The 18831-nt window shown below is 43.3% G+C and overlaps 1 protein-coding gene across 1 annotated transcript; it reads left to right on the top strand.

The window, feature by feature from the left end:
- Positions 1-665: 665 nt before the first annotated feature.
- On the top strand, positions 666-12977 carry LOC139640102 (regulatory-associated protein of mTOR-like; the record flags this gene model as incomplete). The annotated part of the gene is made up of 7 exons (XM_071514269.1): positions 666-763; positions 1013-1190; positions 1602-1712; positions 7971-8076; positions 10977-11091; positions 11627-11751; positions 12876-12977. Coding segments are annotated over exons 1-7 (835 nt in total), but the record flags the coding sequence as incomplete, so codon positions are not given.
- Positions 12978-18831: the final 5854 nt, after the last annotated feature.

Raw genomic sequence — 18831 nt, 5'->3', positions numbered from 1 at the left:
TATACTCCCTCCCTCTCAGCCTTTTAGATACACACACACACACACACACACACACACACACACACACACACACACACAAAAGACACTTGCCGCAATTTTGTAATTAGCATAGAAATCAAATCAAAGCCAATTCCAGGTAGTAAAATGTGTTTGCTGGTGTTAACTAGATTTACGCTGCATAGAGTTTTTTCTCCACCTGGCTTTAGTAAACAACAACTCTGCTATTCATCAGTGATGCTTTGCCTCTATTGTCCTTATTAAGTTTACCCCTCCCTTGTGAGCAGCCATTAGACAGCTCACAATGAAGAGGCTATATTGCCTGCTTTAGTCAATGAGATGAAGTTCTGGAGATTAAGGCAAACTTTGTAAAGTGTTGCACTTTTGATGCACTATTACAGTGGCAAGTGGTATCCAGATTTTTGGGTATTGCTTCTAATTTTCATCTGTCATCTTGTGTGTCTCTGGAATATCTGAAGCCACTGTTAATCATATTCCTCTCACGATTTTGCCACCCCCCCCCCCCTTTACCTCTCTTTCCTCTTTCTCTATTCTTCGCCTTTGCAAATGAAGCCTGGCTGTTTGCGTCTCAAGAGCAAGTTTCCAGTGGGATTTCTTTGTGAACCGATGCTGAATTAAACCACCGTCTCTTTTCTCCTCAGGCAACGATGAACGCTCGGCCTCAGAGGATCCTGGACTCCGGATCTCTCACCCAGTCGGCCCCAGCCAGCCCCACCAGCAAGGGCACTCACATCCACCAGGCTGGGTGAGGGGAGACGAACACACGCATGCATGCCCAAACATACAGAAAAGTCAAAATCCTAAATCCCCAAAGCATGCGCATTATGTATACAGCTCATTCATCCTTGCTGCTAGCAAGGACTAATGGACACACACACATACACACAGAGGATTCAGTTTAATGAACAAGAATATGGAGGAACATTTGGTTGAATTACCTTTGCCTCTAACTCCTCCTCCTCCTTCTCTCCGTCCCATTCCTCTGCTCCTCCAGCGGCTCTCCTCCTATGCCCAGCGCCAGCAGCTCCAGTCTGACCAACGAGGTTCCCAAGCCGCCCCCCAGGGAGCAGCCGGCCACCCGGCCGCCCTACACCCCTACACTGGGAGGACAGGCGCCCCACTCCCACCAGTTCCCCCGCACTCGCAAGATGTTTGACAAGGGACCTGAACAGGTAGGGAGAGACCCTCAGTAGCGAGGTGAGGGGGAAAAATAAGCTGCCTGATGAAAAGCACTGAGCTTGAAACGTGTTGCACATTCTGCATGTTTATAGCCTACATATGTTCACCTGCTCATTATGGGCTGTTGTTTATTTATGCGCTTTTGAAGCTTTAATAAATATTTGACGTTGCACAAGTAAGGTGCTTCCAATCCCTTTATTTTGATTAGATCCTGTGCTACTTTGGAAGCCCTTCCCCCCCCCCCCCCCCCCTCCAAAAAAAAAGAAATAAGAAAAATAAGTAAAATACAATAAAATAAGTGCCTCGTGTAGAAGTTTGATATTGTGCTTCAGTTGACTGCAGTTTTATCTCTTTTAAATGCAGCATTTGGTTTGGATTATTGACGTGTCTGTGTCTGTGTCCAGGCGGCTGAGGACGGGGACGAGCCGGGCGGTCACAGGAACTACATCAGCGCCACCCTGCAGACCGGCCTGTGTGACTGGAGCGCCAAGTACTTTGCCCAGCCAGTCATGAAGGTAGCCCATGTCTCTCTTCCCTTCTCCCTCCCTCGCTCCCTTTGTCTTACTGTCTCTGTCTCCACAACTCACTGCTTCCTTGCAGTGTGATCCATCCATTAGTCAGAGGAGAGTTATTTTGTGTGCGTGTGTTTAATTCAGCAAGGGGCCACGAGGCCGTGCTTCACAGTGAAGAGGCAATAATCAATAATCATTTAAAAATAATAGTAATTCGATGTTACTCTTCAGCCAAACAATCTAGTTCTTGAACAGTGCTAAAAGTGGTTGCTAAGCGACATGTAAGTACCAGTATGACGGTTCAAGGTCAATAATTTATTGCCTTGTCATCAAAGTTGATAAGGATTTTCCTCAGTGCAACTCTTAAGACGATAGACCATACACAAAAAAAAAATACATAGAGGTCATAAAATACATAAAAACAATGAAGATAGATTAACATAGATTAAAATGTTAAAACAAAAATATGACACATTAATGTTTAAATGAACTGTCATGCAGTCATAGGTAATCAAATATTTTACAACGGCCTCGAAGGTGACTCAGCCAACTGAGGAGCAGAACTATCTGTTTAATAAAATTTATTTAAAAACGGAGTCCTATGAAAAACAGTATGCTATGTACCAGGCACAGTGTGAGAAAGCACCTGCTGGTTGTGCTAGATGGCTTTGCTGAATAATTGTCCTCTCTGAGCTCCATAACTTAACATCCTCCTGGGCGAAATGTAAGAGTAAAGGAAATGTTTTCAACCATGCACAGTAGTCGGTGCCGAATTTTATAATATTAACTGAACTGAACTCATTTGTACCAAAATGCATATCCTCCCTGTCCTGTTTAAGAGCCGTTTGCATATTAAAAGTTAGATCAAGTGTCACATGGCTGATTCTTCTGGTTGACAAGATTAACTCATCTGATGTTAAACTGCAAAGGCTGGCACCGCCCCCCCACCTCCCACCCAACACCCCATTCTCTTCAGAAGAGGAAAAAAAAGAGGAAAAGCAAACTGTGTCAGCTCATCTCGTCGAGCTTGTCTGAACTGGTGCCAAACTCCACACATCTAGAAGAGAGAGAGAGGGAATCATTGGAAAGACAGACAACCGTGAGGGTCAAATAGAGGAGGAAAGAGAGAGAAAGTTGGAGAAAAATGGAAGCGAGGAAAGTAAAATATTGGAAATAAAAGTGTGCATGAGAGACAAAGTGACTGATGATGAGAGAGAGTAAAGAGAAAAGTAGATATTAGAAAAATAAATATTTAAAAGAGAGAGACAAACATTGGGGGCAAATAGAGGAGAAAGGTGTGCATGTTGGGGAGAGAGAGAGCGCGAAGAAGAAGTAACAGATTATGAAAGTAAAATATTGGAAAGGGAGAGTAGACCGTGAGGGGCAAATAGAGGTGGAAGAAGAGCGTGTGGGACAAAGAGCAAGAAGGGGGGGTGGGGGGGTGAGGGGGGATAGAAGTGATAAAAGTAAAAACACTGAGTAAAGAGCGCCATGGGGGGTCGGGTGAACCGGATGAAAGGAAGACGGAGCCAAAACTGGGAACAAAAGGTGATGAAAAGCAGAAAGTGACGATCGGATGGGTTGAGGGAAGAGAGAGAGAGAGAGAGAAAGGTGGCAGAGGGGTGGAGGGGGAGAGGGAGGGAGTTTTTTGCGGTAGCGTGAATCAGAACGCTGCGCTGGCAAAATTTTGAGTGCTCCCATAAAACTCCACTCCATTATAAAGCGGCGTGTGAGAGAGCGCCTCAAAGTCTGCACACAGGTTATCATATCACTGTGTCAGCAGCACAAGAACGGAGTGTGTGTGTGTTTGAGAGAGAGAGAGAGACAGAGAGAGTGTGAGAGAGAGAGAGAGAGAGAATACCCACACCCACAGGTTTAGGGGTGTGTGAGGAGCAAGGACATTGTAGATTCTGTATTTTGTTTTGTGAGAGATGGAGTAAGAAAAAGTGTGTGTGAGTGACACTGTACAGTATTGCGATGTCCTGAGTTTGAATCTGGCCTGGACCTTTTTTTTTTTCCTCTCTTCCCCCAAATGTTCCTGTATCTCTTCACTCTAAAACTAATAATAAAGGCAAAAAAAAAGAAGACACTGTCTAGAAAGAGGGTCAGGGTTATAATAATCCACAGCTACAAGTTAAAGTATGTGAAAGAGAGAGCAGGATACTGTATTTATAGAGATATAGTGATTGTATACACACAGCTGCAGGTTCTGCTGTGTGGTGGATTGTGGAGAGTGTGTGTGTGTGTGTGTGCAAGAAGAAGTGTAAGTGTGTGTAGCCCCATATTTCACCTCAGGGTCTCATTATACATTACATTAGCAGCTGACACAGTGCAAGACCACAACCCTGGGAGCCGCGGTAACAACTGCCTCTTACCTTGGCACGCACGAACACACACACACACACTCTCTCTCTCTCTCTCTCTCTCTCTCTCTCTCTCTCTCTCTCTCTCTTACTATGAGCTGTGGGAATATGGCAGACCATGGCCCGACTGCTAAATACACACTCTCAGAAACACACTACATATTCTGCAGCTCTCTCTGCCTGCCTGCCCCTCTTTCTCCTCTATCGCTCTCTCTCTCTCCTCTATCGCTCTCTCTCTCTCTTTCTCTTTCTCTTTCTCTCACTCTCTCTCTCTCTCTGTCTCACACAAATGCATTTATTCACAAGCTCTGATCTCAAGTTAAAATTTGTGATGTGTTTCTCTTGAAAGAAGTCTGACTTGACTTGAAACACACAGACTTATGACATTACAGGGAGTTTGATTATCAGAGTACATAGTAGTAGTGTGACTGTTAAACATTCAATGGGCGTGGGAGGCTTTGCTGTACAAATGTGCTTAGTAAGCAAACGGTGGCAACCAGCACAAAGTTTTTCTCAATTGTTTACATGCTAACACTGGAACTTGAGACACAATGACAACAACCTGACACTCATGCGCCAAAATTCTGCACTCAGACTGAATTTCTGAATCAGTTTTTTCAAAATACTATGCACAATTCTCCACATTTCTGCACAATCTTCATAACTAAAACCTCCTATATTCACATGGAAAGCACTGCCATTCGAACGGCTAAACTGAAATTACCAGTAGGCCACATTAACTGCTAAATTGTCTAATTACAAATCAGAGCAGAGAGCCACAGGTGAGCTCCTGTGTTTTGGAGAGGATTTGATTAGAACATTGCGCAGAGAGGTTGAGGGTTTTCCCCACCATGATAATCTGCTTAATTGTAGATAGTGTAAATAATTAAACAGCACGATACATGGGAACGCCACCCAAAGATAACATTGCTTCACTGGAAAAAACAGCATACACGTCAAGAACATTGTTTCCAAGTAGCTAATGGGAATTTTAGTTGAGATACAGTGACTGACTACAGGCACTGCTGTTATGATTATTATGATTGTTATTAATGAGTTGATGGCACTGCTGTTTTGGTGCGGGTCAAACTCTGTACATTTATCGACCCCCTGTCCCTTAAACAGAGCCGCCTCCCGACCAATCGTGAAATCATGAATAAAGACCGCTACTCATCATAGCAGCAAACTATTAGCCTATCAAATATGCATAATAATAGCTGAGTGCATGATTTTTATTTATGACTTTAGTACATTTCACTGGAAAAATGACATATAAATCAGGTTTATATCACGCATAGTAATATTATGCATAATTGATAAGTCAGGTTCAAACGGAGAATCATTTATGTCGTCTCAAATTGTACATTATCATAACAGATTTGTTCTAGCTGAGGCAAATATCTGTGTGGGCCGGTTTTGTTACGTAAGCCGTGATGGAGTTTATCAATTAACTTTCACTTTACCCTACATTAATTCTACTCACTTGTCAGCACGTGCAGGAAATTCTCTACATATTTTACAAAATACCTCGCCTAATAATACATCATCCCTTAACCTTGTGAGGCTGAAACTTCTTGTTCTTTTCATATTCTCTGTCTCTCACCTCAGCTCTTCCTCACATGTCTGTCTCTTTGTTACATCATTTATTTTTCTCTTTCACCTGGCCAGCAGACATCGGCTTAGAAAACATCTGTAGCCCTAAATCTAGGCATTGGGTTGGAGCAGTGAAAGATGCTGCTTATCTATATGGAGATGCAGTGAATGCAGACACAGTAGTTGCACACCAGACGTGAAATTGCACAAGGTGAACAGTCAGTTTGCCTCCACTCCTTGGCTATGAAAAGCGTTTAAAAGTTTAGAAAGACAAATCACATTCGGGGAAAAAAACAGCTCTCAAATTCACCCGGTCTTTAAATATTTGTTCCTAGCTCTCTGTCTTTTAATGGAAGATATAAGATGTTGTGTCAGGATTTCCTGAATTATATCACCCATGTCTGTCTGCTTATAAAGACAAACAATATAATGCATGGAGGAAAGTGTGAGAGTTTGATGGTCTTCCTAGTAGTCTCAAATAATTTAGCCGTTACAGTACTTGTTTACAGCTTGCTAGCCTACCTGTCCGATCACATCCAAATAACTGTAGCCTCTTAGCTAGCAAGCTTGCTAGCAAAAAAGAAAATTTTTCAAAGATGACTTGAGCTTATTATTTAGGCTTAATGAAATAAATAAACTGATAAAATACCGAGGGATGCGACGCAAAGTGGACGCCCTTGGTCTGCATGTACCATCACAGAACTTCAGTGTGAACGCTGCAGCATAGCAAACCACGTCGTTGACATTCTGCATGCCCGATCGTAAAGACAAAAACATTTCCCAACAAGATAGTCATTCTGTCATATCATTTCACAACTGACAAAATTTATTTCTTCATCACTGACCAAGCAGGCCTCTAAAAATGAATATTTTATATGGCCCAAAGCTCTGAGAAAACACACAGCAGGCAAGACCAGCGGGCAAACGTCAATGCCAAGCCCCGAGATGCAGCTCTTACATCAGCACATCAGCATATGTTGATCAATCACTCACACGTTCACACATGGAGCGTGGATCTGCTTTCATGGTTGCTAGAGTATTGGGTTCTTTTTTTTTTGCTCAGATCACACAGAAATGAAACTCTATTCCCTTGTGCTTCATCCCTAATCACCCGCTGTTATTAGCCCCCCTCACAACCAAACACATGCACGCACATGGAAATTCATTCCTTCGTTGAGAGGCTGCACCAGAGACCCCCATTGATGAACGCTAATTATCCAGAGAAGGGTTTTCTCTCTTTCAGGAAAGGCGGGAGGAGAGAGAGAGAGAGAGAGAGAGAGACAGAGAGAGAGGGATGGGGGGGGTTGGGCAGAAAGTTAGAGCTGAGGAAAGAGGCAACAGAAGAGAAAACGGGGACAGGAGCGCCATCAAGAGGGTTTGGGCGCCTGCCATGTTTAAGGCCTGAATGTACTGGAGGCGAAATTTGATGCCCATCATTTGACGCTCTGAATTTTATGCTTTTATGGCAGCTGCAGGGGGAGATTTAAAGCTTCAGCAGCACTGGCACCTGCATTTCACCATCGCCATGGGTGACATCGCTTTTTCATACAGTATCTTCTCTACCATGGCCTGTTATACAGTCTGCTTTGTCTATTTGGATAGCAGCTAGTAAAGCATCTAAACTATATAGTCTTAATATGTTTTTCTTTTCCATACAGTACATTTGAACAACTGCATGCTGCAAGCTAGATTGCCTGTTTAGTTGCCATCATATAATACAATGTTTTTGGATTCTATTAATTAGCTTTAGTTAATTACCTCATCCGTATCTTGGCCTCCTGTATTCTACATCTTGACAAAAATACCCTGAATAAAAACCTAGATGTCTCTTTGCCTTGAAATGGGAAAAATCGAATCAATCCTTTGTTCACCCTCAAAAATCAAACCAGGTTCGGAGCAGATGCATCACGCTAGCTGGACACGCCACTACGGCTTCTTGTGCATGTTGGACCATCATTTGTGTGTTTTGAAAACGCTCTTTCTGCGTTTACACTGAGTGTGCAAATATATTAAAACTACCTGCTCCTTCCTTGAAAAAGATTGACCTGGTGAATCCAGGTGAAGGCTGTGAGCCTTTATTGATTTCCCAATGCATTTCAGTCATGGAGAGGAGGAGACGGGATGAAGAGGGATTTTAAAGCTTTGAGACGATTGAGACATAGATTGTGTGAGACGGGGTTCTACTATTACAAATAGAATATTCTTTTCTCCAACCCCTTACACTTTCCTTGCCTCTCTATCTTTCGTCTATCTCTCTCTCTCCCCCCCCCCTCTCCCCCTCTCTCTCTCATACTCACACACTCAGATGCCAGAGGAGCATGACCTGGAGAGTCAAGTGAGGATGGAGAGGCAGTGGAGGTTCCTGAGAAACGCTCGTGTGAGGAGGCAGAGCCAACGCATCACACAGAGAGGTCAGTGACACACACACACACACACACACATATACATATCCCTATATGGCACATTACGTTTCGACTGATTTGGACTGGTTTTTGAATGCTGATACCATTATTTTTCAATATTGTGTGTCAATATTCAGTATCTTTTAATTTTCATGCCAAAAAAATACAAGGATTCAGTGTTCCTCCCCATAATTGTATTCATAGCAGGGTGAAACTGCAGTTAGACCACAATGGGACACTAAAACTCTTCATTGAAACCCAGACTAATGAAATTCTGTTAGGGTTAGCAGCTCCTTAAGGGAAGGCGACCCAATACACTTTTTCAATGGTCAAGGGAACTCTGGGATTTAAAATGAAGAATTAATTTACAAAAGCTCTATTGGAAAAATTCAATGAATAAATAAAATGCACAGAAAGAGAAAGAAAAACAGATCTCACTGCAGACTTTACTGCAGACTGTTTTTATGCAACTGCGGTCAGGGAGGAAGCTCCATCTTATCAGCGCTTGATGACATAACTGGTCGAAGTCCGATATTTAATGAAAGGCCAAACCGATATATCACACTAAATCCTGGTGCACAAAAACACACACAAACCGACAGGAGCTAGACGGCATTTCATAAGACTGCGTGTGTGTGCATGCGTGTGTGTGTGTGTGTGTGTGTGTGTGTGTGTGTGTAGATGATTCCAGCTGACGAAAGAGTATCGACTGAAAACACCCCACAGCCAGAAACAGACCCCTTTATGACTCACAGGACTCCCCTTCTCACACACACACACACACTCACACAACACATTAAAGAGCCCGGGGTACCAGCATACATACAGACTCCCCAACTGAAGTCAGAGCTTACTCAAACAGAATAGCTAACACCCCCACGTCATTGCCAGCCCCTTCCACACACACACACACACGCAGTCACGAGGCGATTGGCGTCAGAGATGAGGTTCACTCACGCAGATCTCTCTCTCTCTCTCTCTCTCTCTCTCTGTATGTCTGATCGCTTAATCACTGCTTTCCCTCCAATCCTCTCAAGTTTCAAGATGGAGAACTAGTGGGGTTGCCCTCATTCAGTCTGCTCCCTCCAGAGGGAGACGGAGACGAGAGGAAGAGGGTGAGCAGGATGGAGGGAACGGAGCGGAGGGGAGGAGAGAGGGGGAAGCGAGCGGAAGTAGAAAGCTGGGGATAAAAGAGAGGTGAAAAGAGAAAGAATACTAGAAAATACCAGAAGACAAGAGGGAGAGAGAGTTTTAGAGGAAGAGGGAGACAAATTTGAGAACATCATCCTTTTTATGGCTTATGAATCTGACCCGGCTTGCTGCGTTTTTATTCATTTTAATGAATTAATTTACTAACATCACCATGCAGTGCTGAAGGCTTACTAGTACTTCCATATCGAATGCACCGCAAAACAATATGTTAACAAAAGCAATCAATGATGAATATATTCAGCATTAAACAGTGCAGCAGGGTCATTTGCCGCATGTCCTCCCCTCTCTCTCTCCCATGCCTTCCTGTCTCTCTCTCACTAACTCTGTCGAATAAAGCATAAAAAAAAAAAAAGGCCAAAAATAAATCATTGTGCAGCAGCCCAAGGTTTGAACGATCGTACTGTATGCATTTGTTTGTTTTTCCCTCCAACTATTTTTTTCAGACGCAGCTACTTTTGTGAGGAATTCATAATTGATTTTTCCACATTCTTCTCCGTCTCATTATGACGGTCTCACGAGTGCGTTCAGGTAGCCAAGGACACGCTGTTGAGCCTATGCATGTTGTTACCATGACAACATGTGGTGAGGGGGTAAACTTCTCAGTTGTGTGCTTATCTGTTGGTTCTGTGTTGTGCTCCCATTGTTAACTGCTAGAGGATACACAACTTCTATATAGGAGATTTTTTTTTTTTTTGTTATTATTGTTTTTTCCCGGAACACCTACCATCAATAAGCTGCCTCACCACACTATATCTGTATCAATCAATATGAATATATTTAGAATTTTGCATTTATATGTTAAATCGTACTATAAAGCAAGGAATCTCTGTCTGTATGTGTGTCCTTTGCATATCTCGAGAACCGTTCGTCCGATCTACTTCACACTTAGCGGGTGTATTGCTGGGGACCCAATGATGTGCAGTGTCGGATTGGACAAGCGACACGTTCAATATTAATAAACTTTGAACAAACAAACGAACAGCGCTCTGTGCAGCAGCGGGGCTCAAAGCAAGCGACTGATAGCCTACACCTATTTTGAACGTGCACTGCACTAGTATGATTAGATAGCATATATTACATATTTTTGGTATATTTTCATATTCTGCACTCATTCTTTTCCTACTTTCATAGTTTCATACTTTCATAGTGAATTCTATTTGTCCTTCTATGTTCTGGTGTTGAAATTGGCAGTTGCATATGTTTATATAACCCCAAATGATATATTGCTATTTATATACAGTATTTTGTTTTTTTTTGTTTACTTTCTGTTTTTTCTCTGCTGTATCGTATCCAATTTGCTGCTGCAACGAGCCAGTCTCTCCACTGGGATCATCAAAGTTTCATCTTAATTTAGGAAATAAACTTTCATTCAAAGTACACATTGAATCTGTTCTGAAGTTTTGTCTTTTAAGCATCCCAGAGCATCTTAAAATAGCATTCATCAATTAGAGCACTTCAAGAGAGTACTTCCTGCCTTGTTGCCCACAGTGCAATTAAGAATTAGTTTCTTCCCTCTGAAGTAAATAAACATACATGTACGGACTGTATTTAACCGGAGATCAGTTGGACAAGATGGGACACACTGACTGAGGCAGGGATCAAACCTGAGATCTCCTAGTTCTAAGAAATTCACTTCTGATGTGGTGTAATTTGACACCTCTTCCTGCTTCCTTCCTCTTTCCTCCCGCCCTCTACAGGTGTGTCCCGTTTGGACGATCAGATATTCATCAACCGTAACCCCGGCGTCCCGTCTGTGGTGAAGTTTCACCCCTTCAACGCCTGCATCGCCGTCGCCGACAAGGACAGCATCTGGTCAGAGAGCGAGACACAACACTGCCTCAGTTTGCAATTTCACACATTATTGCAAAGGCTGAATATATTCTACTTAACCCGCTTAGCCAGCTTTATATCATGAAGATAGTAATGTAAATAACTGTCATTCATTCTTAATAACAATAATACTAATACATCTTATTTGTATAGCACTTTTCTACATACTCAAAGACGCTTTACATAATAAACGAGATACACAAAAAAACAAATGAATGACACTATCAATGAATAAGACAGAATAAAACTATTAAAATAATAATTATGGCAAATAGCACAATCAAGAGAGGCAAAAGACAAGAAAATTGAAATTAAAAGACCAAAAGCCTGAAAATAATTAGAGATTCAAAACAGGTTTAAAAAGGTGTGTTTTAAGGGATTTTTGAATATGGATTGTGAGGAAGAGTCTCTAATATCTAACATTCTTAAAGTTATCAAACAGATCAAATCATGGATTACGTTCTAAAAAGAGTGTGTGTCTGTCTGTCTGTCTGTCTGTCTGTCTGTCCATCCCTAGTTTCTGGGATTGGGAGAAGGGGGAGAGGTTGGACTACTTCTACAACGGGAATCCTCGCTACACCCGCATCACCGCCATGGAGTATCTGAATGGACATGACTGTTCACTGCTACTCACTGCAACAGGTTGGAGAGTCACACACACACACACACACACACACACACAGAGGACTCAAGTGCACGCACTATTGCACAAAACACACACTCGAGTTACAAATCTACTCACAAACACTTTGGAAATCACAGTGAGACTCATTTGTAGCAACATTTCTTTTTCCCTGTGGGTTAAGCTTTAACAAGCCTTAAACACTTGACTTCTACCCCCAGATACACACACACACACACAAACACACACATACACAGGCAGAGGCGCCCATGTGTATTCATCATCATTCATCAACAGAACAGAGCAATTACCCTCCGTGCCTTTATCTTCGTAACCCAGAGGAGCGTGTTGAAACCGTCCCACAAACAACTGTGCATTACAAACACACACAATTATTTAGTTTCTTTATACTGTAAAATTTGACTTAATAGTATTTCCTTGCATACCTTCTCTGAAATACTGTCTTTGTAAATCTTAGGGATTAATAGGGTTCAATTGCGTCGCATCAAAATGTAATATGCGCTTATCCGGTTTTGTACCGTTCGTCACGCTCTGAAGGATATAAGGAAGGACGTTCACTATAAAAATACTCGGTATAAAAACATAAATACTGACTATAAATCAGATGGAGGCCATTATGGGTTGTAATAGCTTTCTCATGAGCGAGTGCGTGTACATATTTTATGTTTAGGATGGAGGCCTAGCTATATTTCTCCTATACATCTATACATCTACAACATGTAGAGACTCTTGGCTGCTTATTTCATTGACAACTGCATATGTTTTCATGTAATGTTCGTGTTGTATGATGTGGGCTCAAGGTTTTCAGCACAGTTCAAGATGCACCTACACAGATCCATTCACAATCAAAATGTTTTTTTTTTATTTTTGTTATTTTGATGCACTTGAATTTACCGAGGGCATTGCACCCTCTCCACCCTTTCTCCTCTTGGCCTTCTCATCTTAATCCCTTTGCTCTCCGCTACATTACGTTTTTTCCTTGTTCCTTTCTGGCTCTCTCCCTCATTTCAATTCTATTCTATTCTTCAACCCGCTACACTTTTCTTGCCTCTCTCTCTCTCTCTCTCTCTCTCTCTCTCCCCATCTCTCTCTCTCTCTCACCCCCATCCTTCCTTCCCTCCAGACGACGGAGCGCTGCGGATCTGGAAGAACTTTGCGGACCAGAAGAACCCGGAGATGGTGACGGCGTGGCAGGGCCTGTCCGACATGCTGCCCACCACCCGAGGTCAGCCCTCTGCCAGCGCTCACAGTAAAGACCAACGCTCTATTTTTACTATCCACCTCCCCACCCATACCCCCACCCCAAAGTAGTTCTGTAGTAACTAGCCTCACTACCTCACTGTCTACCCCTCCCGGTCACACTTCCACATCTCCACCTAAAAAACAACAAAACCTATTTCTCTTTACTAGTACCATGCACACACCCAATATATACCAACAATCCTGGCACAGTCGCTCAGCCAGCCGTGTGTCAGTCTGGCCTGGTAGACCCAGGGTTCCCACAGGCCTTGAAAATCCTTGAAAGTTTGTGGAGTTGAGAAAATGAAAATAACGCCGTAAACCTTAAAAGGCTCTGGTTTCCTCCCACAGTCCAAAGACATGCAGGTCAGGTGAAGTGAAGACTCTAAATTGCCCATAGGGTGTGAGTGTGTTTGTGTGTAGTATAGTATATGACATAGTAATGTATAGTATGTGTAGGTATGATGTAGTATGGTATATGACATATACCACGTATATTATGGTACAGTCAAGCCCTTTGAGACTTGACTGTGATAAACGGCTATATAAATAAACTAGTAAACTTTTTGAAAATGAATAGATGGCCTTAAAAGTACTTTTTTTTTAAATTAAAATGTAGCAACCAAATTCATCAGTGTGTCTCAGCTCTGTAGACGTCTCTCTGTCATAGCATCAACACTTTACATCCGGAGGAAAACCCTGTGATGGATATTTGTGTTGTTAGCAGCAGTTTTAAAATGAATGATTTCACCAGGGTTTCTTGACTTGACAAGAAGTAAAAAGAAAATAGGCCTCCATGATGTCTAAAATGAATGTTGTCTTACCCCAAAATATTTTGAGTACTTGAATTTCACTAAACAAGGCCTTGAAAGTAATTGAAAAGTCGTTGAACTTGATGTCCAAGTGAGTGTGGGACCCCCAGTTGACAATCTGGCAGGATTTTACATTTATTACTTTGCTTAAGTTTTAAGTATGTATCCTTTAAGTATTGTTGTCTTCTGTAGCTTGGTAGGTAGAGCATGGCTCTTCTGTAGCTTGGTAGGTAGAGCATGGCAAAAACACTGCCAGAACAAGCCCTTCCCTCCCCTCCCCCTATACTTAAAGGGGCAATTTATAACTTTTATCACACACTATCGGCGATCAAGGAATTTGCAACAGCAGCGTCAACAGACACAGCATACGGTAGCTTGTAATTGATAGAAATATAAAAGGTCACATTTTCACTAAGCTTGCTAATTAGAGCAGAGATCCCACAGAAACGTCTAGTAAAGAAGTAATATGTCACGATGCAAAATGATAATACATTTCAAGACATGGCAAAATAATTGTTAATTGAGGCAAAAAAAAACAAAAAAAAAAACAAATACAATCAAATCTACATATTATACTTGAATTTAAAAAATGGCAACTGAGGTCACTGACTAATTTGTGGTTTTACGAGCATTAGAGCATTAGACCGAAACATTACCCTGCTCCATTAAAACTTGGTTTCAAAGACACGCCCCCCCCTAGGTCAACCCCACCCATCTGGCATTTCACGCCTTGTGGTTCAAATATTATTAGAACCTGGTCTGACATCCACACAACACACCTGTCAGACACATCCACCCACGCGTCTGTTGTGCCAGGTTTACCCACTTCCTTTTAATTTCTCTCCCTCGCTCCACATTTTCATCACACTGCCTCAAGCGTTTCTCAGCCATCATGGCTGTCTATTTCTGGGTCAGAGACGTTTGGGGAAATTGTGACAGGTGTAGGAATGCTATTAATTGTATATTTCTCACATCAGTTGCTCTTAGTGGGTTTTTTTTTCTAGTGTCATGTTGGCATATCACACAGTACAAAATGCACCATAATCACATCCAGCACATTTTTTTCTGTCTGATTTGAAATAGATTTAAAGTTAGCGACATCATCTATGACTCATCCTGTTAGCATCAGTCACATGTGACAAAGGTGATGTGCGTGGGGGGACAATCTTCGGACAGCATTTGTGACCAGACCTCATACGGAATAAGACACAAATTTTGCTAATTGGGAGCAATGAGAGCTTAGCTGGCAGCGTGACTGAGTGTCTGACTGATTGGCTGACTGGATAGCTGTGCAGAGGTGTGGGCCACACACTGCGTGTGCATATGTGTCTCCATCGTTAAAAAAGCAGAGTCACCAGCGCTCTGTGGGGACCTGCGGAGAGGTGACACACTTAACTAGCATCACTGCGAGAACTGTCTCTCTCTCTCTGTCTGTGTCTCTCTCACTGTCTCTCCCCTCTTTCTGTGTGTGTGTGTGTCTCTCTCTCTGTCTCTCACACAAAATTGTCACGACATTGTCACCCGTGGAGATTCATCCTCTCCAGAGGACTCTCCCACAGTGAGCCACAGCCTAGTTTTCAGCACTGCCAGAGACTTTAACACTTAATGGTGTGCTTGTTAGTGACGGTCCCTGTGTATGTGCTGTATCCAGACTACAGTGGAGACATTGATTTTAATATGGATATTAGTATCAACGCTATGGAGATCTTTCTTAGACAGCTTCTCTTGAAGAGTTCAACTTAAGCTTGTGTTGTTCAGGTACTTTTGTTTAACTCGGCGGGATGGATTGCAAACACATGCATCTGCACACTCTCTCTCTCTCTCTCCCTCTCTCTCTCTCTCCCATTCACATGCACACACACAGGGTTTTCCCCAGTGTTTTACAGGCCACACCTCCCCACTTGGCCTACTTAACAGTATAGAATAACTAGCATAGCTTGAAATGTCTTTCAAATGTGAATATTGTCATTATATGGTCATGTTTTCAACTTTCAGATTTTAGCATTACCTTAAAGGCATTGATAGTGTGTATCCCGATGAAATATTACACAATTTTGACATCATGCTGTCAAAAATCTTGTCCGCCTCCATAGGCAGTTGCTGCAAGGCCTAACGACACACACGCACACATATATACACTAGTTCCCACTCACCCTGCCCTAACTCATCCCTTCCCAATCCTCCAGTAACATGCTTGTGTCAGATGTGCCTATTTCTCTCATCACTGAGCCATCTCAGACCTCTGTAGACTGTGTGTCTGTCTGGCTTGTTGTTACTTTGCTGGTTCTTTAATATTGTTTTGTGTTCTCCGCCCCCTCAAGAGAGGCTGAACAAGGCGGCAAGCTTCTCCCAATGACCTACAACTCCAGAATAACTCCAAAAAAAAACAATTCTCACTAGAATTATTTCATTTGCGGTAATTGAATTAATGGATTTGTGGTTCTGGTAGCCACACACGTACTTTCATACTCAGCCACGTTGTTTCTGTCTCTCCCTCTCACTATCGAGCTCACTCAACACCTCACTCTCTCACTCCTACGCACACACACACACCCCCCCTCCTCAAGTCAAACAGCAGTTCTCCATTAGATGCTCCACCCTGCCTGCCTTACGCCCTGTGGTGAAGGGATTTGGGATTCTCTGCCCTGCAGGCTTGTAGGTGGGTTATTTTCCCAAATGGGATGCTGTGTGGCTTCCACAGCCCCTGTTTCTAATGCAGAGACAGTAGCTCAGTGAAATGCCCCTCTCTCTCTCTCTCTGTCTGTCTTTCTCCTTTAGTCTTTGATCCCAGCGTATCAGTGTTAGTCATTGGGGAGATGCTGTGCTGGGAAACCGCAGCCTTGTTCATCCCTCTGCTCTTTGTATGAATGTGTGTGTGGGGTATGAGTCGAATGCACACTCATATAGTCATACTTACATGTGCTTATGTAAGTGTGTATTCCAGTGTGTATTCCAGTGTGTGTGCGCGCATGCAAGGGGTCTTTGCTAATGTGTTGTGTGCTTGGGCTGATGTGCTTTTGACTTGCCTACTCCCCTTGCTGTCCCGCTCTCCTCCCCCCTCCGTCCCCTCTCCCCCCCCCCCTCCGTTTGCTCCCCCCACTCGCAGGTCTGGCCAGAAGGGTCTCCATCTATCTTGACAGGAGTAAGCAAGGAGGTAAGTGCTGTCATTCTCTTCTTTCCTCCCTCTCTCCCGGACCAAAGGTGCCACACTAAAAACCCCGGCAACGTGCCTCTTTTTTTTTTTCTCCTCATCCCTTCATCTGTCCGGTGATGCTCCATTACTCCATCCCTGGTCATCCCAAAGGTTCCCCTCTTTGACACACTGCGAAGGGAACAGTTGGGATTCTGTGCTTCTACAAGTGCTTCTATTACTCTATTCATCAAGTTGGATACACAGTTATCATAATTGCAGCGCACCTCCGCATTTGGGCGTTTGGACAAAATCCACAAACAAAAAACCCACTCAGACGGACACTTAAAGTCTCCAATAATGTCTTTTGTCTTTGGTGAACTTGGGAGGGCCAAGCAATCTATCATTACTCATCTTCACCTCAAAATGGCTTCCCTCAAGTATTAAAGAAATACACTAATTTCGTCTCGTCCCAAAGGTGTCGGTGTTTAATTGGGAGCGTGTCGGTACTCTGTGATGTTAATAGTAGAGCGCCTACCAATCCGTCATTGCCTGGGGGACCAGTCTGTTAAACTCCAGAGGAACCAGTGAAATTAGGGAGCCGTGGCTGGCGCCTGACTGGGGAGACTATTCCTGCTGCTGCTGCTGCTCAATTAGTATGCAAAGTGTGTCACTGGAGAGAGAGGGAGGGAAAGGAGAGGTTTGAGCAAAAAAGAAAGTAGAGGGAGATGATGTCTGGGTGAAAGAGTACTAGAGTGATTTTGGATGCAAGATCAGACAGAGAGGGTGAAAGAATTGGACAAATGGTTAGACGGCCGGAGAGATTGATGGAAGAGGTGGCAGATGGGAATAGAGAGTGGAGAGAAAAGGCTAGATAATGGAGGGAACAAAGTCAAGAAGAGACAAAACAAGAAAAACAAAAGAGTACAAGAGATGGAAATGACAAGAAAGAGAGAGAGAGGCCATAGCAGTGTTATATACACACACACACACAGACACACACACACCGAATCACAAACACAGATACTCATTACCCATAGTGGAGATCTCATCAGTGTTTGTTCAGGAGTCGGAGGGGGTGAAGCGCATAGACTTCACGTCCCTGCAGATGGAGAGCCGACCTAATTAAGTTCTGATGCAGATGCCGTTAATAATGTTTTAACTTGTTTTTGGTTTTTTTTTTCATTTACCCTCCCTCCTTTCCCTCTATTGGTTCTTTCTCCTGCAGTGGCTCAAGATTAGGGATGGGTTTTTTTTTCCTCCGTTATCTTCCACTCTTTTCTTTCTCACTTTCTTTTTTTTTGGGGGGGGGGGGGGGCAGGCTGCTGAAGTTGTTAAAGTAGGGCAGCCCTCGCCTGTTTGGCTTTGGGGAGACAGACACTGTGTCCTGCTCCACATTCGGCTGCACTGCCTGGTGCCTTGTTAAGACAGGAGCTCCAGGAACCCACTGAATCCAGAACTTGGGACTTGGTGAGGAGTTGGAGAGAGGCCCATGACCTGGGGAAGTTTCATTAAAATGAGACAAACAGCCTTGTGCATCTCAATACTCAGGACAGACTCTTTTGTCTGCAACCTGTACTGTGATGCAAAGCAGGGGCAATATGTGGAGTGTTGGTCAATAATCGCATTCTGTCTGCGTGTTTCTACTGTGTCCCGTCAGGAGGGGCAAAGAAGGCGAGCGAGGGAAACCTCTTTCTCAAATCAAAGTACAAACGAAGAGTGTTGGATCACTGGAACTTTGTATTCTGTTCAGGAAAGGCAGCCGCACATGACAAGCATTCTGCATTGCGTTCGTAGTGCGTAGGTAGGCTTAGGAAGGGGCGTAGGTAGGCTTTTCAAGATGCCATCACGGACCTGGCATGGCAGCACGAAGGTGTGGGATATAAAAACAATAGGTG

The sequence above is a fragment of the Centroberyx affinis genome, unplaced genomic scaffold, assembly GCF_046629955.1.
Source record: "Centroberyx affinis isolate AG114_WGS23_722 - 3 ecotype Tasmania unplaced genomic scaffold, CSIRO-AGI_Caff_v1 ptg008340l_1, whole genome shotgun sequence".
Classification (NCBI taxonomy): Eukaryota; Metazoa; Chordata; class Actinopteri; order Beryciformes; family Berycidae; genus Centroberyx; species Centroberyx affinis.
This window is presented reverse-complemented; position numbering and strand designations above follow the sequence as displayed.